We start from the raw sequence: 19,608 nt of genomic DNA, 5'->3' as shown, positions 1-19,608 counted from the left end.
TCTTGGCTTAAACCAATCAGTTCAAATGAATCCCCCTCTTGTAGTAACCAATCACCCCTACCCAACTTGTTCCCGCCAGTGAATGTGCTAATCATGTTTTAGAGTTGTTATTTGATTTTCCCGAGGTGTGTGATGATTTGCTAAGAGATGCTATGATGTATGTGGGGGTCCCTGCCTTCAAAGAATGTATAAAACTGCTGCAAACCCTGGGCTCGGGGCCTCTCAGTGTCACCAGTTGCTGTGTGTGCGCGCAGAGGACCGAGCTAGCTCACAATAAACACCTCTTTGCTGCTTACATTGATCTTGATCTCTGGTGGTCTTTTGGGGGTCCCGAATTCGAGCATAACAATAGGTAGTTAGTGTAATTAGGTAAATCGGGTCTAATATTGAGTAAGATAAAGAAAATGGAGACCATTATCGAATGGAGTCCAGGAAACCAGAACAGCAGTTAGGGAAATTAAAATGTTAATGTCCCCAAGACCTGGAATCCATCCAAGGAACTGTTAAAGAAGTAGCTCCCAGCAAACAGGGAGGTGCTAATCAAGCCACCCCAGGCCCTTCCTGCCCAGATTACTCCTCCAGTCCACCTATCTCCCATCTTTGGGCCGTCCCACCTGCATTCTATCACTGCAGGATAGAGGGAAATAAAGGACAGGAATGTGGGAGGACTAAAAGAAGACCTTAGATATAAAAAAGGAAAGACCTCCTCCTTCCAAGGATTCCGCCTTTCAGGTCCCCTTCTTCCTCCGGGGAGAAGTCTTGTCTGCTGTCCTTTAATAAAACCTTCCACTTTCCACTCTACACTTGCCTCGGTGTTATACTTCAGCGGTAACACCATGATGGCAAGCTGCTACTTTCCCTGTGTATAAAATTATTTTTCTGTCAGCCCAGCTGGATTATGAGCTGACTGCTGTAGGTGCTCAACAAATCCTATGTGTTTGACTCTATGTTCTTTCACTGCTAAGCAGAATTTTGTTTCTCACATCTAGAGGGATTTTTTTTTTCACCTTTATTCTCAGAAGACGCTTTTGCCAGGAATGGACCTTAGGTCAGCAGTTATTTTCTTTCAGCACATTGGAGGTACTGACCATTGTATTCTTCCCTCTATTGCAGTGGAGAAGGCAGCTATCAATCTAATTATGGTTCATTTTTAGGATATGTCTTTTCTCTGGCTGCTTTAAAAAAATTGTTAAACTTTTCATTTTGAGATAATTATAGATTCAGATGCAGTTATAAGAAAAATAAAGAGATCCTATGTACCCACCTGTGACCACTTTTAACATGTCTGTCTTTGTTTTCCTTCAGTATCACAACAATATAGTCAGGTGAGGATTTCTTTTTATATATACTCTTTGGAATACCATGGGCTTTTGGAATCCCAAGCAGTATGCTTCATCTGTTCTGAACATTATCTCCTAGTATCTCTTCATATAATGCTTCTCTCCTTTCCTCCTGGGTCTCCAATTCAAAGAATCCTGAACCTTATCACTCTACCCCTTTACCATCTTTTTGTTTTTATCTATCTTCATGCTACATTCTGGATGATTAGACTTTTCAGTCTAATTTGTTTTCATGTTTAGATTTGTTATATCACTTCTTAGCCATCCCTCTAAGAAGTCCTATGGATCTTTTCAAATTTATTTTTTAAAAGCCTCCTAATATGGTAACAATAATTGTTTTAGATTTTGTGGGTCTGCTTCCATTGTTTCTTGTTTTTGTTGGTTCTTACTCAACCTGATTTGTTTGTTGTGTGCCTGCTAACCCAATTATATGCTGGTCATTGTATTTAGCTATTACTTAGGGCTAATTTCAGAGCTTAAGAGTGAGCATTTGTTTGCCTTTGCCAAATGTCACAGCAATACTAAGGCTTTAAGTGAAAAGCTTGAGGATATGTAGACTCCTGAGGGGGACACAAGACCAAACCACAAAGAAGCACAAAAGCTGACTGACATGCAAGTCATCTTTGTCCAACAGGTGTTACCCATTAGGATTCTCCCTTAAATTTGGGGCTGGTTTCCCATATTCTAACATTGGGCAAACCTGGTTTTGACATATTTCCCTTTTGAGTCCTCTGAGATCAATTTTACAGTTGCTTACTTATGATCAGAAAATACTCTGAGGGCAAATGGGGTTTTGTGTGTTGAGGTCACCTCTCTAGGTACTTGGTTTAGCACGGATTTTTGGACTAGTAATTTCTTGCTAAGTCTGTTTTGCTCTTTACTGTCTTTGAGATTTTTGGTTTTCTTGCACTATGAGGAAGGTTGGCCAGAGTTTGCTAACTTGCCACCACTGAAATGGCTGAAGTCTCATTTCTTTTTAGGGCTGCATAAAATTTCATCATATGGACCTACCAGAATTTATTTAATCAATCCCAAAATGAAAAGACAAGTTCTAATCTTGAATAACCTTGCCTATATACATTTCCCATTAAGATAGAAATTGTATTTCTCTCAGCTCTGCATTCCTAACAGCTGGTATTGATTAACACATTATGAGGTGCTTCAAAAATGTTTGATGTGTATATTCATGTATAATAAAATGGCAAGTTTTGCTTAATCTAATCAGGTTTCCTTTGCATCTTTGATAAAATTATCAGCTGACTATCTTCCATCAGGCAGTAGAAGGATATGATGGACCAGTTTGGTGCCATTTTAGACTGGTACCATTTGGACTTGTATATTTCCTCATGCCCTTCACTTTCACAGCTCTCAAAACAGAAAGAACCCCATTGGCATTCAGGTGTTTTCCCTAACAAGACAACCCACTCATCTCCATATGATCTCTGACTCATTCATTGAAATGAAAGGGCTACATCTGTGCTCTAGAGTCTGGTTTGACTTTAAAATTACTCCCAGTGACACTATGTTAAGAATCATTTTTTTAAAAAGAAGAATTCTCTCTGCCCAAATTTAAAATATTCAAGGTTAAGATCCTCCCCACTGGTCATTTAAAAAAAATATTTATTATAATTATTATTATTATTTTAGTTGTAGTTGCACACAATACCTTTATTTATATGTAGTGCTGAGGATAAACCCTAGGGCCTTGCACGTGCTAGGCAAGCGCTCTACAACTGAGCCCCAGCCCCCCTCTTTTTTTAATATATATATTTTTAGTTGTAGTCGGACATAATACCTTTATTTATTTATTTTTATGTGGTGCTGAGGATCGAACCCAGCGCTTTGCGCATGCTAGGCGAGTGCTCCACTGCTGAGCCACAATCCCAGCACCCCCACTGGTATTTTTTTTTTAAAACACGCCAAGATGATATAATATAAAACAGGCATGGAAATTCCTCATGGTACTCACAAGAAATTTAGGCAAATTTCCTTTCTGGCTTAATAATGTTTCTTTAGCAAGATCTAGGATTTTAAAATAAACATTAGCAAGGTTCAAAAACAACCTTGCTAATTCAAATATTATAATATTTATTTTTAAAATTAGAATTATGTATTAATGACTAAATTTACAGACTCGAGTTTTTTCCATTTAAAATTAAAATAGTTTTATTGAATCCTGTGGGGAAAATGTTCTTTCATCAAAAATGACCAGTATGATAATTGGTACTGGGTTTTTGGTTTTTTTAAATCATTAATACTCCTAAGAAGTAGAAAGGGAGGTAGGTCCAGGGTGCCTTTTAGTGTTTCTGATACTGAGAGCAGGTTGTGATCTAGAATGTAGGTCACCATTCTAGGTGACCTTGAATTTCCTAGTGTTTCCATTTTCTGTCTGGCCTAGATGAAATTACAGGCACCTTGAAGATGGGTATCATTTAAGTTCAATAAATTTCAAGTTGGTTAATTTTCTAAGACAAACTACCCAGTTTGAAATTATATCTGAATGATTTACCAGCTGAGTTGCTACAAGATCCAAGTTTGGTAACCCCTTACCCAAACTTTTCTCCATTCTATTCCCAAGAAAAACCTCTGAAAGTTACTCTCGTAGTTAAAAAAAAAAAAAAAAAAAAAAAAAAAAAGTAATCCTAAAGAATTTCCTAAATTGTAGGATTGGCAAAGAAGGAAAACATCATTCCATTTGCTAATAACTTTCCTTTGACAAGTATCTTTCCTCAACTGATATTTACCTAATACCTATAATAGCCAACTACACAACTCTGTGCTCTTCTTCATGAAAATGGAATCTAATACCCACCCTGGCAAAGTGGTTGCTTCCAAGAAGAGTCTGCAGGAGTATAGGCAGCTGCTTTTCCAGGTGAAGCTTACAGCACAGTTGGGTCAACTCGTCTCGGTCCAGAAATCCTGTCCCAGTAGTGTCACAACTGTTGTAGACTTCCCTGAGCTGTGAGACATAGTGGTTCTCTTCTTCATCCATCCCATAGCAGGCTAGCCATGACAGTGGAAAATAAAAACGTTAGGACAAATTTCTTGCCACCCCACATCCTTTCTACATGGCTGGACAAACACAGGTCACAGAGCTGGTATGCGGGAACAGGCATCAGGAGTTGTATTAGAGTCAAGTGCAGCTGGGAGGAATTAATTTCACCTTTACACAAAAGGCCTGAAGCAGTTAACAAGGACTCAGGATAGAAAGACCAGTGCTTTGATCATAAATCACAAGAAAATGACTGGCATACGCCTGTAATCCCAGCAGCTCTGAAGGCAGAGACAAGAGGATAGCGAGTTCAAAGCCAGCCTCAGCAATGGTGAGGCACTAAGCAACTCAGTGAGACCCTGTCTCTAAATAAAATACAATAAGGCTGGGGATGTGGCTCCGTGGTCAACTGCCTCTGAGTTCAATCCCCAGTACCAAAAATAAAATAAAATAAATAATTAAAAATTTATTATAGAATAAACAGAAAACAGGAGACATGGAACTCTGTGACATGCACCTGTAGTCTCAAGCTCCCTGCAAGGTTGAGGCAAGAAGATCACTTTAAGTCCAAGAGTTTGAGGCCCACCTGGGCAACACAGTAAGACTGTCTTGAAGAGAAAAGAGAGGAGAAGAGGGGAGGGGGAGGAAAAGGAGAAAAGAGAAGAGAAAGAAAGGGAAAGGAAAAAGAAAAAAGAGCTAAATACAAAGGTAAAGCATCCAAAATTCTACCACCTAAAAATTTATTAGTATTTTGGCTAACACACATTCCGATTTTTCTGTGTACATAAACTAATGTGTTTTTTCCTTACAAATACAGGGTCTTTCCCTTACAAATACAAGTATTTACTTACAAATACTAAAATTAGTAGTAAAAACTTAACCCAAATTTCACAAAGTGCTTGTAAGAACTCCAATAAAGATAAGAACTCCAATAAAGATACACATATGATATGAATATATCTCCCAAGAAATCATATGATTAACAAACCATCTAAAAGCATTCAAACTAAAACAACAAGACTATTTATGACTGTCAAATTATCCAGACTAAAAACCTTCCTTGCTCACTCAAACTGAAGACTAATAAGAAAGATCTTACACATCACCAGAGAAAGGACCAACCAATAAGTATTTCTGCAGGATATTGTGTCTATATATAAAAACATATTTAAATATTCTTATCATCTGATCTAATTATTTCACTTACATAAAATTCCTTTGTATTTATGAAACAGATACAAAGATATGAGTTCATCGGAGTATTATTTATGAAAGAACAGGAAAGAAAACAACCTAAATTATAAAACAAAGGAAAAATGTTTGTTAAATTACAAGTGTGGTTATATGACATAATATTAAATTATCTCAAAACTCATATTTCTATAAAAATATTTACTAGTATGGGAAGTACAGTTAGTAAATATTGAGACAGAATACAAGAGTTATTAAATGAGATGGCATCAAAATTAAAAAGCCTCTACACAGCAAAAGAAACAATTAGATATGTAAAGAGAGAACCCATAGAATGGAAGAATATCTTTGCCAGCTACTCTTTCGACAGAAAATTAATATCCAGAATATATAAAGAATTCAACAAACTTAATACCTAAAAATCAAATAACCCAATTAATAAAGGGGCAAAGGAACTAAACTGACATTTCTCAAAAGAAACACAAATGGACAACCAATATACAAAAAAATGTTCAATATCATTAGCATTTAGGGAAATGCAAATCAAAACTACATTGAGATTTCATCTCAATTCAGTCAGAATGGCAGTCATCAAGAATACAAACAATAATCAATGCTGGAAACCACATATGACCTGGTATTTATCCTAAAGAATTAAAGCCATCATGCTATCATGATACATGCATACCCATGCATGTTCACAATTCATAATAGCCAAATTATGGAACCAGCATAGGATGCACCAATGGATGAATGGATTAAAACATGTGGTATATATACACAATGTAGGTTTATTTAGTCAGAAAGGAGAATGAAATCATGTCATCTGCAAGACACTGCATAGAATTTGTGAATATCACATTAAATGAAATAAGCCAAAGTCGGAAGCTCAAGGGTCATATGTTTTCTTTCATATGTAGAAATTAGACAGGAAAAAGTAAAAGGTATGGCAGGAGAGAATCTCATGAAAACCAAAGGGAAATCAGTAGACTAGAGGAAAGAGACCAGGAAGAGGAAGGAGGGGAGAAAAGTAGAAATACTGAGGAATGATATGGGCCAAATTATGTTGTTATATTGTGGGCATGTACAAATATACAAATTATGTACAACTATAATCACCAATAAAAATATGGAAAAATAGTGAGGAAGAATAAAAGCTATTTTGATTATATAGCTAATATAGTTATTGGTCATTTTATATATAATAATTCATTTATGCCTTGTAACAATTGTGTCACGAAGTGTCTACAATTTCTAGGGGAAACATTTTAAGAAAGGAAAAGAAAAATTCAATTATACTAAAATGGTAAGATTCTTTCGTGGTATTATATGCTTATATTTCTTATTTTGTACTTTTTATATTTCTCAAAAATTTTATATCAAGTAGAATACTTTTAAAAACCTGGAAAAAAATGTTGAGAAAACATGAAAAGTACTAAAGTCCTAAAGACATTAGGATGAACCAACCAAACCAACCAAAGTTTAACTATTTTGACCCACAAATATGGCAATTTCATATGGTTCAGACTATTATATAGGCACAAAAACTAAGGAAAAAATCTAAGAGGAAACGTGATAAGGAAACAAAGTCAATCAAACTCATTAATAATCAGATCATTCACAAACATGAAATAATGAAGCAACACATCTTACTAGTAGGCCACATCACAATAAATGCCAACTTAATGATGCAGATGGTGTTTACTTGCCAACACCTACAAAAGGCAGAGAGATCTGAGTCAGAACTGTATCAAGGACTGAAATATGTTCAGACTAAGCCTTCAATGGGAATTCTGCATGCTTAACATCTTAGTTGAAAAAGCAATAAAACTAATGACAAAAAAAAAAAAAATCAACATTAAAGCTGGGCATGATGAAGTATACCTGTAATCCCAGCACTTGGGAAGTTAAGGCAGAAGGATGCCTTGAGCCCAGGAATTTAGGATCAGCCGGGGCAACAGAATGAGACCTTGTTTAAACAGCAAACAAAAAAGTAGAATCTTCATCCTGATATTTCACTGTGACTGTAGTAGGCAGAATGCCTCCTCTGATCTCTTAAACACCTGTTTGTAAAATGTATACAATTAGCCAGTGTCCACACTAAGGATACATAAACCAGTTCATGATCTCAGCTCTCATGAAGTATAAAATGGTAATGAACCTGTTCAACAATCTCTGTGGGTGCGCCAAGCTTGCTAACCAAATTATTTATTACTTTGTCATAATACAGGATTACGCAGATGTTAGGAAAGGTCAAAGAAGGGTGAACACCTGTAACTCTTTCAACCCACTGCAAGAAGCATCCAGAATAAAAATGGACAGAAAAACATCCACAATCAGTAAGAAAGTAAACTGAACTTTCTTAAGTCAACATCTTTCAAACTATTTTCTTTGGTAGACAAAAACCTTTCATCCTGATCTTCATAATATTGATATTTGAGCCAGGCACAGTGGTGCACACCTGTAATCCCAGTGGCTCAGGAGGGTGAGACAGGAGAATTGCAAGTTCAAAGCCAGCCTCAGCAACAGCAAGGTGCTTAGCAGCTTAGTGAGACCCTGTCTCTAAATAAAAAGTACAAAATAGGGCTGGGGATGTGGCTCAGTGACCTAGTGCCCCTGAGTTTAATCCCCAGTACCAAAAAAACAAAACAAAACAAAAGCAAACAAACAAAAAAACTGTTGATATTTGCAAATGCTAATTTTTGATAAGCCAGAAGTAAATTCACAGGAGAACACACAGTAAGAAAGACAAGTGGGGGTGCTGGGGTTATGGCTCAGTGGTAGACTGCTTGCCTAGCATGTGTGAGGCACTGGGTTGGAGTCTCAGCATCACATATAAATAAAATAAAAGTCCACTGACAATTAAAATAAAAAAAAGACAAGTGGTACAATTCAGAATCTGAAAGGCAAGGAATGAGAACACCGTGGTGCAGGGTGACTGGGAGGGACTGACCCCAGGCAGAGCTAAACATAGTAATACTTCCTTCAGTGCTCCCCACTCCCGTGTCTTCATGAATGGTGGACAAATTCTGTTTTTGAAATCTCCTCCATTTCCCCCTATATTTAGTTGTAATCAATTTAAACAATTAGAAGTATGTAAATTAACAAACAAAACAACAACAACAAAACTCCATCCCTCCACCCAACCTGATTCCTAATGAAAACCACTACTCAGAGTGTAGGCTTTGAGACTATTTCCAAGTCTCTATAATATATTAAGTCAGGCATGCATGTGTGCATACATAACACACATAGATATACATTATTTTCACATGACAAAGGACGTATTATTTTGCAACTTGTTCTTTTAACTGATGTTCTCAGAGATCTTTCCATGTCTTCCTCATTTAAAAACAACACCATACAAGGATCTGGGGTTGTGGCTCAGCAGGAGAGCACCTGCCTAGAATGTGTGAGGCACTGGGTTCAACCCTCAGCGACACATATAAATAAATTTTTTAAAAAATAAAAGGTCCATCAACAACTACAAAAAAAGTTTTAAAAATGCCATACATGATCTTGTATGCAGGAATGCCACAGAATATATCTAAATATTCTCTTAGTAGGAAACATCAGACAAATTCAGGTTTTGTTTTTAAAAAATCATGGGCAATAAACATCCCTATTCATCCCTCCCTATTTCTCCTGTGAGTCTTGAAAGGGGTGAACCAACTGCTATTCCAACTAACCCACCCCAGCAGGCTGCTTCTATGGGATGGTTTGGGAGTACTCCAGGGGACAGGTGGGTTTGAAGAAGCATTAGATGGCTGGACTGTTTTACCAAGATTGACAGGTAAAGAGAAAAGTCTCCCAGCTGTGGGCAAGTCCTGTGTCAGAGCCAAGTAGGGGTGGCCTTGGCTCTCAGTTGTCCCTGTGTCACAGCTTTTTATGTACATGGAGAACAAACAGCACAATATGGTGATTCAAAGTTCTTGCTGAGGTGCATCTTTCTTTTTCTAAACTGAGAAGAAAGAGAGTATCCAACCGGAGCCTAAGAGGCTCCAGCTGCCCACAAACAAACTCTGTTTGTGGCAAGGCCCACCCCGCAGCACCACACACCCTTCATGAGTCAAGGAGAGACAGAAAGAAATAAATAACTTGAAAGACTGGAACTGCAGGCCATAAGACCTGACAAGAAGAACAGCTTTTTCCTCATAACCCACAGTGGCTGGGGTACCCCCTTCCTCACTTCCTCTCAGGACCACAGGGTTTTTTGTTTTTTGTTTTTTTTTTTGGTACCGGGGATTGAACCCATGGGTACTTTACCACTGAGCTACATCCCCAGTCCTTGGAATTTATTATTCTGAGACACGGTCTTCCTAAGTTGTTAGGGCCTCGTTGAGTTTCTGAGGCTAGCCTCAAACTTGCAGTCCTCTTGCCCCAGCCTTCGAAGTCACCAAGTGCCCAGCCAAATTCACATTTTGAAGGCTAGACTTGGATTTATCCAGGAGATAGAAGTTTTAGTTGCTGAATGACCAGAGAAATACATGCCCCCTGGAAGGCCAGGCAGCAGGGCTGGTGCTTGGAAAGAACCTGTGCCTCAGACTATAACAGCATGGGCAGGACAGTGCTGAGCAGGCCCAAAGGGGGCCCATGGGGCACTGCAGACACAGACCTTGCTAAAAATAAACATGATCAGTTCTGAAAACAGATTAGTACCTAGGAAAAGTGATGGAGGAAACCAGCTCAGGCCCTTTTGCTCTCAGGCCTTCTTCCATGTAGGAAGCAGAGAACAGCCCTCACCAGACACCAAACCTGTCAGCGTTGTGACCCTGGGACTTCACAGTCTCCAGAACTGTGAGAAATGAGTTTCTGTTATTTATAAATTTCCCTGTCTTTGGATACTGTGTTATAGTAGCACAAGCAGACTAAGATACCATCTAAGGAACACAGCCCTGGGAGGAAGAGCTCCTGAACCTGGCAGGTATGACCGCCATGGACCTCACCTTCCTCACACCTGCCCTGGCCCTCTTGCCCACAAGGCAGATGAGTACCTGCAAAAAGCCCTAGCCAGCACTCCCATTCTCAGAGCCTACCATGGTGCAGAAAATTTAACGTACAATCTCCAGACTTCCCAAATGCCAGAAATGTTTAGATTTATATTTTTATGCCTGATAGTTTGGATTTATGTTTTTATGAACCTGCTTAAGTAACCACAATATATGATGCTGTAATAGCAAAATAAAGACAAGGTCACTGGCACAATGGAGTCCTTGAAACTCCAGGCTGTTCTTCCCAGAACAACAAGAAAAGATCTAGGCTGGAGCAGAGGATAAGCCATGGGGGTAGGGAGACACATAAGCTTGAGAACCTTCCCAGAGGAAAGATCTCACAAACTGAGACCCAGCAAATTCTCAGAAGCACAGGGCAAGTTAGGCATGGAGCACACCTGCCTGAATTCCTGACCTTATATTGCAGGATGAAGAAGGATGCAGGAATGGGGGCTGGAGGTGAAAGGGCACTGGACAGTCTCTGTATCAGCAATGAAGCCCTAGTCATCTGTGTGAACCCATCCACCTACTCATCTGAGTAGGGAAACTTCCGATCTGCCCTGTGAACAGCTGATGTGGAATGGAGGGTGAGGTTATATCCTGCCTTCCTCAACTTCACAAGGCTGACTGATAGGCCATTCCTCCTTTCCCATCCTTTCCCTTGTCCCTATGAGTCTGAGACTATGCCCTTGCCAGATATAGGGAAGCAGGAGAGCCAGGTACAACAGGTCTACAGATAAGGTGAAAAGACCTTTTGATCACAATTTGCTAGGACATTTCCTAACCCACATCCTAGACAATGTCCAGCCGTGTTTTCAAAATGATGGAACGGAGGAGGTACTTACTGTCTCTATTCATGCACACACCACAGAATCTGTCCTCTCTTCATCCTAGGATTGAGTTTGGGGGTATCTTTCTCTAGTGTCTCAAATACCCATGACTTAACCTTAGTGGTTGAGGCAGTTGGAAACATGGGCCAGGAAAGCATGGGAAAACCCCAAGGCAGACTTCTTTCACTTGGAAACATGGCCAAGGAGCCTTGCCACTACAAGGGGCTGCTCCCTTCAGGGGTCCCTGATATGGCTCAGGTGACAGGTTTTGTCTAGTGCCAAACTCTGAACACCATGGAATTGTAGATCTCAGAAGTGGTGGAAAAGCTCCAAATGGAAACCTCAGAAGTCCAATGCTCACATACACGCCATCTGCCAATAATGCCAGTTGAAGAGAACCCACAGGAGAGCAGAGGGAAGTAAATATGAGGTTTAACATATGCCCTACAGGTGTACACACAGAGGAAAACTGTAATATTCACAGAGAGATAAAATAAAATCATTATAGTCATGAAACAAAATAAACAGCTGGACAAAAAGAATGATTAGAGACCAAAGGAAGCTTCTTATGTGTTAACATATTATTGTTGCCATAAAAAATCAAATGGCAGAATTAGAAGATAAGTACAAGAAAACCTTCCATTAAATGGAAACAATGAGCAGATAAAGAATTAGAAAAAGTAAGGACATAAGAAATTACCTCCTGCTTGCACAAGCCTGTAATCCCAGCAGCTCGGGAGGCTGAGGCAGGAGAATGGCAAGTTCAAAGTTAGTTTCAGCAACAGCGAGGTGCTAAGCAACTCTGTGAGACTCTGTTTCTTTTATTTTAAATATTTGTTTTTTAGTTGTAGTTGGACACAATACTTTTATTTCACTTATTTATTTTTATGTGGTGCTGAGGATCAAACCCAGAGTCTCCCATGTGCAAGTCGAGTGCTCTAAGGCTGAGCCACAACCCCAGCCCGAGACTCCGTTTCTTTAAAGTACAATATAGGGCTGGGGATGTGGCACAGTGGTTGATTGCCCCTGAGATCAATCCCCAGTAACCAAAAAGAAAAAAAAAAAAGAAGTCCTTATAGTAATAGTTATTAAAATAATGTGGTACTTCCATAAAGACAGGCACACAGACCACTGGAGCCCAGAAAAAATCCTCACATATATGGTCAAAATATCTTAAACAAGGGTGTGAAAAACCACACAGCAGGGAAAGAACTGTCTCCTCTTCAACAAATATTGTAGAGAAAACTGGATACTCACAAACAGAAGAATCAGATTTAACTCCTATCTTATATCATATTAAAAATTAATTCAAAATGGATCCAAGACTTCAAGTAAGAACTAAAACTACAAAATCCTTAGAAGAGAATAAGAGAAAAGGCTTTGGGAATGATTTCCTATGTATAGCACTGAAAGCATGGGCAACAAGAGCAAAAATGGACAAAAGAGATAACATCATAGGGCTGGGGTTGTGGTTCAGCGGTAGAACACTCGCCTAGCATGTGCGAGGCCCTGGGTTCGATCCTCAGCACCACATAAAAATAAATAAATAAAATAAAGGTATTGTGTCCATCTACATGAAAAATAAATATTTTTTTAAAAAGAGAGAGAGAGAACATCTAACTAAAGAATTATATAGTGAGTCCTGTATGGAACTGGAGAAAATATTTGCACATTGCATATCTGATAAGGAGTTAACAACCAAACGCATAAAGAACTCCTACAACTGATGGACAAAACAAGTATTCCAGTTTTTAAAAATGGGAAAAGGATTTAAATAGACTTTTCTCCAAAGAAGATATACAAATGATGTAGGAACATATGAAAAAAAAAAAAAAAGGCACAGAACCTCTCTATTAGAGAAATATATGTTAAAAACACAAGAAGGAGGATCACAAGTTCTTGGCCAGTCTCAGCAACTTAGCGAGATCCATTTTCAAAATAAGAATTAAAAAGAGCTGAGGATACAGCTAGGTGGTAGAGTGCCCCTGGGTTCATCTCACTACCGTAAAACAAAAATCTCAGAAAGTAGCAAATCTAGAGGAAGATGTGAAGAAATTAGAATCCTTGAGCATTGATAGTAAGAATGAGGTTGCTCAAAAAAAAAAAAAAGTAGAATTACCATATAACCCAGCAATGCTGCTTCTGTGTATAAGAAAGAAGGTGGCTTCTGGTATCCAAAAGAACTGAATCAGGGTTGTAAAGAGATTTACATTTGCATGTTCACTGCAGCATCAGTCACAATGACCAAGAGGTGGAAGCAACTTTTCTTATGCAGAAGACAGATAATATGGCATTTCTGTGCAATGGAATATTAATTAACCTCAAAAAGGAAGAAAATTCTGATGCCACGTGGGTGAAACTGGAAAACATCATTCTAAGAGAAATAAACCATCACCAAAGGACAAATACGTATGAAATATCTAGAGTAGTAAAAATCACACACACACACACACACACACACACACACAGTAGTAGGGTGATGGCTGGGAACTGGGGGAGAGAAAATGGGGAGGAGTTGCTGGATGTGTATAGAGTTTCAGTTTTGCAAGATGAAAAAGTTTTATATGAAATCAGTCTAAGTGACCACCAACAGATGACTGAATAAAGAAAATGGTACATAAGCACACACATGTGCACATGAATGCCATTCAGCCTGGAAAAAAAAAAACCTATCATTTGTAATAACATGGATAAAACTAGAAGACACTAGGCTAAATGAAATAATCCAGGCACAGAAAGACAAATCATGTATGATCTCACCTATATGTGGACTCTAAAAAAGTTGGTCTCACAGAAGCAAAAAGAGTTACCAGGGTTGGGGTGGGGATGTGTAAGGAGATGTTGGTCAAAGAGAACAAACTTTTGTGAAGACACAGTGAGTAAGTTCTGGGGATCTACTATACAACATGGTGACTACAGTTAGTAAAAATGCATTGAATACCTGAACACTGCTAAAAAAAAAAAAAAAGTAGTTTTTAAATGCTCCTGCCACACACACACACACACACACACACACACACAAAATAAAAAAGAAAAGAAAAGAAAAAACCGTTAAGGGTATAAGGTAACGGCTATGTGAATAATTTGTAATGTCACAACATATACATTTATCAAAATATTACTTCTTGTATACTGTAACTATACACAATTTTTTATTTCTCAGCTTTAACATAATAAAGCTGGAAGAATGAAAAAGTTCTAGAGATCTGTTATACAATCATGTGTATATAGTTAACACTATTTATCAGTATACTTAAAAAATGGTTAAGAGAACCAGTCTAGGTGTCCATCAATGGATGAATGAATAAAGAAAATGTGGTGTGTGTATGTATGTGTGTATGTGTGTGTGTGTGTGTGTGTATATATATATATACACACACAGACACACACACACACATACACAGTGGAGTTCCATTCAGCCATAAAGAGAAATGAAATTATGTCATTTACAGGAAAATGAATGGAACTTGAGGCCATATTGAGTGAAACATGCCAAACTCAGAAGGTCAAAGGTCATTTTTTTTAATATGTGAAAGCTACAGAGGAAAAAGGAAAAGAAAGGCATATGTGTGGAGATCTCATGAAAATCAAAAGTAGATCAGTAGAGAGGAGGAAAGGGACCAGAGGGAAGGAAAAGGGAAATACTGGGGATTGATATTGGCCAAATGATATTGTTATATCATGTGCATATATGAATATGTAACAAATCCTACATTCTGTATAATTATAACGCACCAATGAAAAAGAAAAAATGGTTAAGAGTAAATTATATGCTATACATTTTTTTACCAAAATTAAAAAGTTAAAATCTTTAAAAAAAAAAAAAAACAAAAGAAAAGACAAATAACATAAATGTAGTCATCTGGTCCTTGACAAAGGTGCCAAAAGCTTAAGTTGGAGAAAAGATAGTGTCTACAAAAACTGGATAGCAATATGTAGAAGAATGAAAGTACCTTTCATCTTGCACAAAAATCAACTCAAAGGGAATCAAAGACTGAGGAATTAGACCAGAAACATTAAGACTGCTAAAACAAAACAGAGGGGGCAGCATTCCAACATGTTGGCTTGAGCACCAACATCCTTAATAAAATTCTTAAAGCTCAAGAAATAAAACCAAGAATCAAAGTGAAATAGCATTAAATTAAAAAGCTTCTGAATAGCAAAGGAAACAAGAACATGAAGAGAAAGCCTACAGAATGGGAGAGAATTTGTGCCAGCTACTCTTCCAACAGCATAGTAATAACCAGAATATATAAAGAACTCAAAAAGCTCAACACACACAAAAATAATAATCCACTCAGTAAATGGGCAAAATATCTAAAAAGACATCTCTCAAAAGAAGAAATTTAAATGGCCAACAAATATATGAAAAATGTTAAAACATCCTTGGCAATGAGGGAGATGCAAATGAAAACTATACTGAGATTCATCTCACTCCAGTCAGAATAATGACAATTGTTAAGAATACAAGTAACAAGGGCTGGGGTTGTGGCTCAGTGGTAGAGCACTCGCCTACACACATGAGGCACTGGGTTCGATCCTCAGCACCACATAAAAATTAAATAAAGATTAAAAAATAAATATTAAAAAAAGAATATAAGTAACAATAATTGCTGGTGAGGATGTGGGGAAAAGGAACACTTATACATTGTTGGTGGGACTGCAAATTAGTACAACCAGTTTGGAAAGCATTACAGAGATTCCTCAAAAGATTAGAAATGAAACTATCATATGATCCAGCTATCCCATTCATTTGTATTTATCCCAAAGATCTAAAATCAGCATACTATAGTGATATCATACTAACATTATAGCAGCACAACCCACAATAACCAATTTATAGAACCAGACTCGGCACCCGTTAACAAACAAACAGATAAAGAAAATGTGGTATACCAAAAACAGCATACTACAGTGACACAGACACATCACTCTTTATAGCAGCACAATTCACAATAGCTAAATTGTGGAACCAACCTAGATGCCCTTCAATACATGAATGTATAAAGAAACTGTGGTATATATATACACAATGGAATATTACTCATCATTAAAAGAGAATAAAATCATGGCATTTGCAGGTAAATGGATGGAGTTGGAGAATATCATGCTAAGTGAAGTAAGCCAATCCCAAAAAGCCAAAGGCCGAATGTTTTCTCTGATATGTGGATGCTGATCCATAATGGGGGTGGGTAGGGGGAGCATGGGAGGAATGGAGGAACTTTAAGTAGGGCAAAGGGGAGGGAGGGGAAGGGAGGGGGAATGGGGGATAGTAATGATAATGGAATGAATGTGATGGTCATCATTACCCTAAGTACATGTATGAAGACACGAATGGTGTGACTCTAGTTTGTGTACAACCAGAGACTTGAAAAATTGCGCTTTATATGTGAAATATGAATTGTAATGCATTCTGCTGTCATGTATAACAAATTAGAATAAATAAATAAAATAAAATAAAGAAAATGTGATATATACACACAGTAGAGTTCTATTTAGCCATAAACAAGACTGAAATTATGACACTTGTGTGTAAATGGAGGAAACTAGAGAATATCAAGCTGAGCAAAATAAACCAGTCAAATGTTTTCTCTTATATATGGAGGCTAGAGATTAAAAAAAAAAAGAATAACAAAAGTGGGACCTTGTGAAAATAGAAGGGAGAATAGTAGAGTAGAAGCAGGGGACCAAGGGTGAGCAAGGAGGAGAGGCAAAGGGGAATAAAATTGACTACAGTATGCCATGAGCATGTATAAATATACCATAATGTATCTGACTTTACATATAACTAAAATGCACCAATTAAAAATAAATAAATAGAAGGAAGACCAATAGAGCAGAGGAAGGAGATTGGGGAGAGGGAGAAGAGAAAGGAAGGGGACAGAAACAGAGATTGAAATTGAGAAAACTATGTTATACGCATCCATGAATGTATCAAAATGAACCCCACTATTACATATAGCTACAACGTGCTAAATATTAAAATTAAAAAAACAAAACAAAAATAAAGAAAACTGTTCAAAATATGGTGGCCTGCTTTCTGAAACTGCCCGGCTCTGTTCTCTAAATCTTTTATCTAGATTTTCTCTCCCCAGTCCACCCCCACTCCAAAACAAAACAAAACAAAAACCCCACATACCCCTTTTTAAGGTCAAGAAAATAAAATCCAAGAGAAGGGAAGGGGATATTACTGGAATAACACAAGATTTCTTCAAGCAGACATGTGGCAAAGTCCTGCTGGGTGGAACAACAAATAAAAAATACTCACACCAAGCTCATCCTCATAAATCTCAGAGCAGCAGAATAAACAAGCCCTAAAGACGTCCAGAGAGAAAGAGCAGGCCCATACCCACAGCACCAAGCATCACGACCTGTACCCAAGGGAGGCTGACCACATTGAGGGAAGATGATGTTCCAATCAACCAAGAAACTATCAGAACATGGACTTCAGCAAAATGAGGGATTAACCTTCAACAGAGGAAGACACAGATTCTGGGATCTGGGCCCCAGCTGAGCCATGAAAACTGCGTTGGAGGAGGGCAGCCCTGAACACATGCAGAACAGGCAGCTGGGAATCATGGATATGTCACATTTGGAAAGTAACAGGGATACAGGATGGATTAGTGACAAAGTTGATGGAGCACTTGAAAAAAAAATAAGGATAAGCACATTAAAAAGTAAATAAGTAAAAACCTAGAAAACTTTATGCTTTATAAAACTAAACCTGGCAAAAGAATGGAAACATAATCATCACCAACTTCTTGGTTCTACAGAATAATATCATACAATCCTAAGAGTAAATATGCACACTGACTATTGAACCCAAGCCTTGATATCATGAGAACAAAAGAAAGGCTGTTAAGAGGGCTGAACTTCTACCTGGTAACAAAAAGCCTAGAGATTACCAAAAAATAATGGCATCAGCAATTCTACTTAGGAATATTTAAGAATGTGGGCATAAATACCAAGATAAACACCTAGAGTTAAAAGTGGCTGCCTCAACAGAATACAACAGACACTAGTATCGCAGTATGTAAAAACGTGGATGTGTAACCGATGTGATTCTGCAATCTGTATACGGGGTAAAAATGGGAGTTCATAACCCACTTGAATCAAGTGTATGAAATATGATATGTCAAGAACTATGTAATGTTTTGAACAACTAATAATAAAAATTTAAAAAAAAAGAAAAGAAAAGCACACTGGAGCAGCATAGTGACAAGAGAGTCCAACTTCTTAAAGGAAGAAGGAAACTTAGAGGTCATTCCAACTCACCGTTGCACAGAATCACCCAGCCTGTTAGTGACAGAGCTGACCCTCATCTCTGTCATGGTTCCCTATATTGTGTGAAAATGTTTTGTTGTTCAACTCCATGAACTGTCCTTGTAATTAAAAAAAAAAAAAAAAAAAAAAGTGGCTGCTTCTAGGGAAAGGTATGGGTGGCAGTGTAGGGAAAGGAGGCTGCTGTTGTCAACATACTTTTAAAACTTTTTTATTTTTAGCTGGGCATGGTGGTGCACACCTGTAATCCCAGTGGCTTGGGAGCCTGAGGCAGGAGGACTGTGAGTTCAAAACCAGCCTCAGCAACTTAGCAAGTCCCTAAGAAACTTAGCAAGAACCTGTCTCAAAATAAAAACATATAAAAAGGGATGGGGATGTAGCTCAGTTGTTAAGTGCCCCTGGGTTTAATCCCCGGTACCCACTCCCCCCCCAAAAAAAAAACTTAAAAAAATTTTAACCCTCATGAGTGTGTTACTTGGACAAAGTAAAACTGATTTCAACCCAATGATCAATGAATTATCAGGGTTAGTTCCACATACAACATAGCAAGTGCCCTTGGAAGATGTGGAAGTTGACATGGAGCCAAGTCTCCCCACTGCTTGACCCCACATATTAGAAAACAGTACAGGATAGGGACTGGGCTGGGGCTCAGCGGTGGCTCAGTTGCCTGGCATGTGTGAGGCGCTGAGTTCGATTCTCAGCACCATGTATAAATAAACAAAGGTCTATCAACAACTAAAAAAAAAATTTAAAAAAACAGTACAGGACAATATGAAGTAAATGCTAAATTTCATGGGATCAAGTGCCCACACTTGGTGTGGCCATCGGGCATGGCAATATTCTGTGCAGTGACAGGGACACTTTGCAGCAGGGGAGCTACCTGAGGGGATGGTCCTGAACCGCTCAAGCAAAGGATGGTTGTGGCATGTAAACACAGAAACAGTGATGGGCTGTCAGTGATTTGTAGTTCAGGAGAGATGGAG

At 38.2% G+C, this 19,608-nt stretch overlaps 1 protein-coding gene across 2 annotated transcripts in view; it reads right to left on the bottom strand.

Moving 5' to 3' along the window:
* The window catches only part of Ninl (ninein like), a 155,587-nt gene that overhangs the window by 64,246 nt on the left and 71,733 nt on the right, over nucleotides 1–19,608 (bottom strand). For both annotated transcript variants that reach the window (XM_071608682.1, XM_071608683.1), the window contains exon 2: nucleotides 4,153–4,343. In XM_071608682.1, coding sequence (XP_071464783.1) covers nucleotides 4,153–4,332 — 180 coding nt within the window. In that variant the 5' untranslated portion in view covers nucleotides 4,333–4,343. The remainder of the gene's footprint in view (nucleotides 1–4,152; nucleotides 4,344–19,608) is intronic.

The sequence above is a fragment of the Marmota flaviventris genome, chromosome 2, assembly GCF_047511675.1.
Source record: "Marmota flaviventris isolate mMarFla1 chromosome 2, mMarFla1.hap1, whole genome shotgun sequence".
NCBI lineage: Eukaryota > Metazoa > Chordata > Mammalia > Rodentia > Sciuridae > Marmota > Marmota flaviventris.
This window is presented reverse-complemented; position numbering and strand designations above follow the sequence as displayed.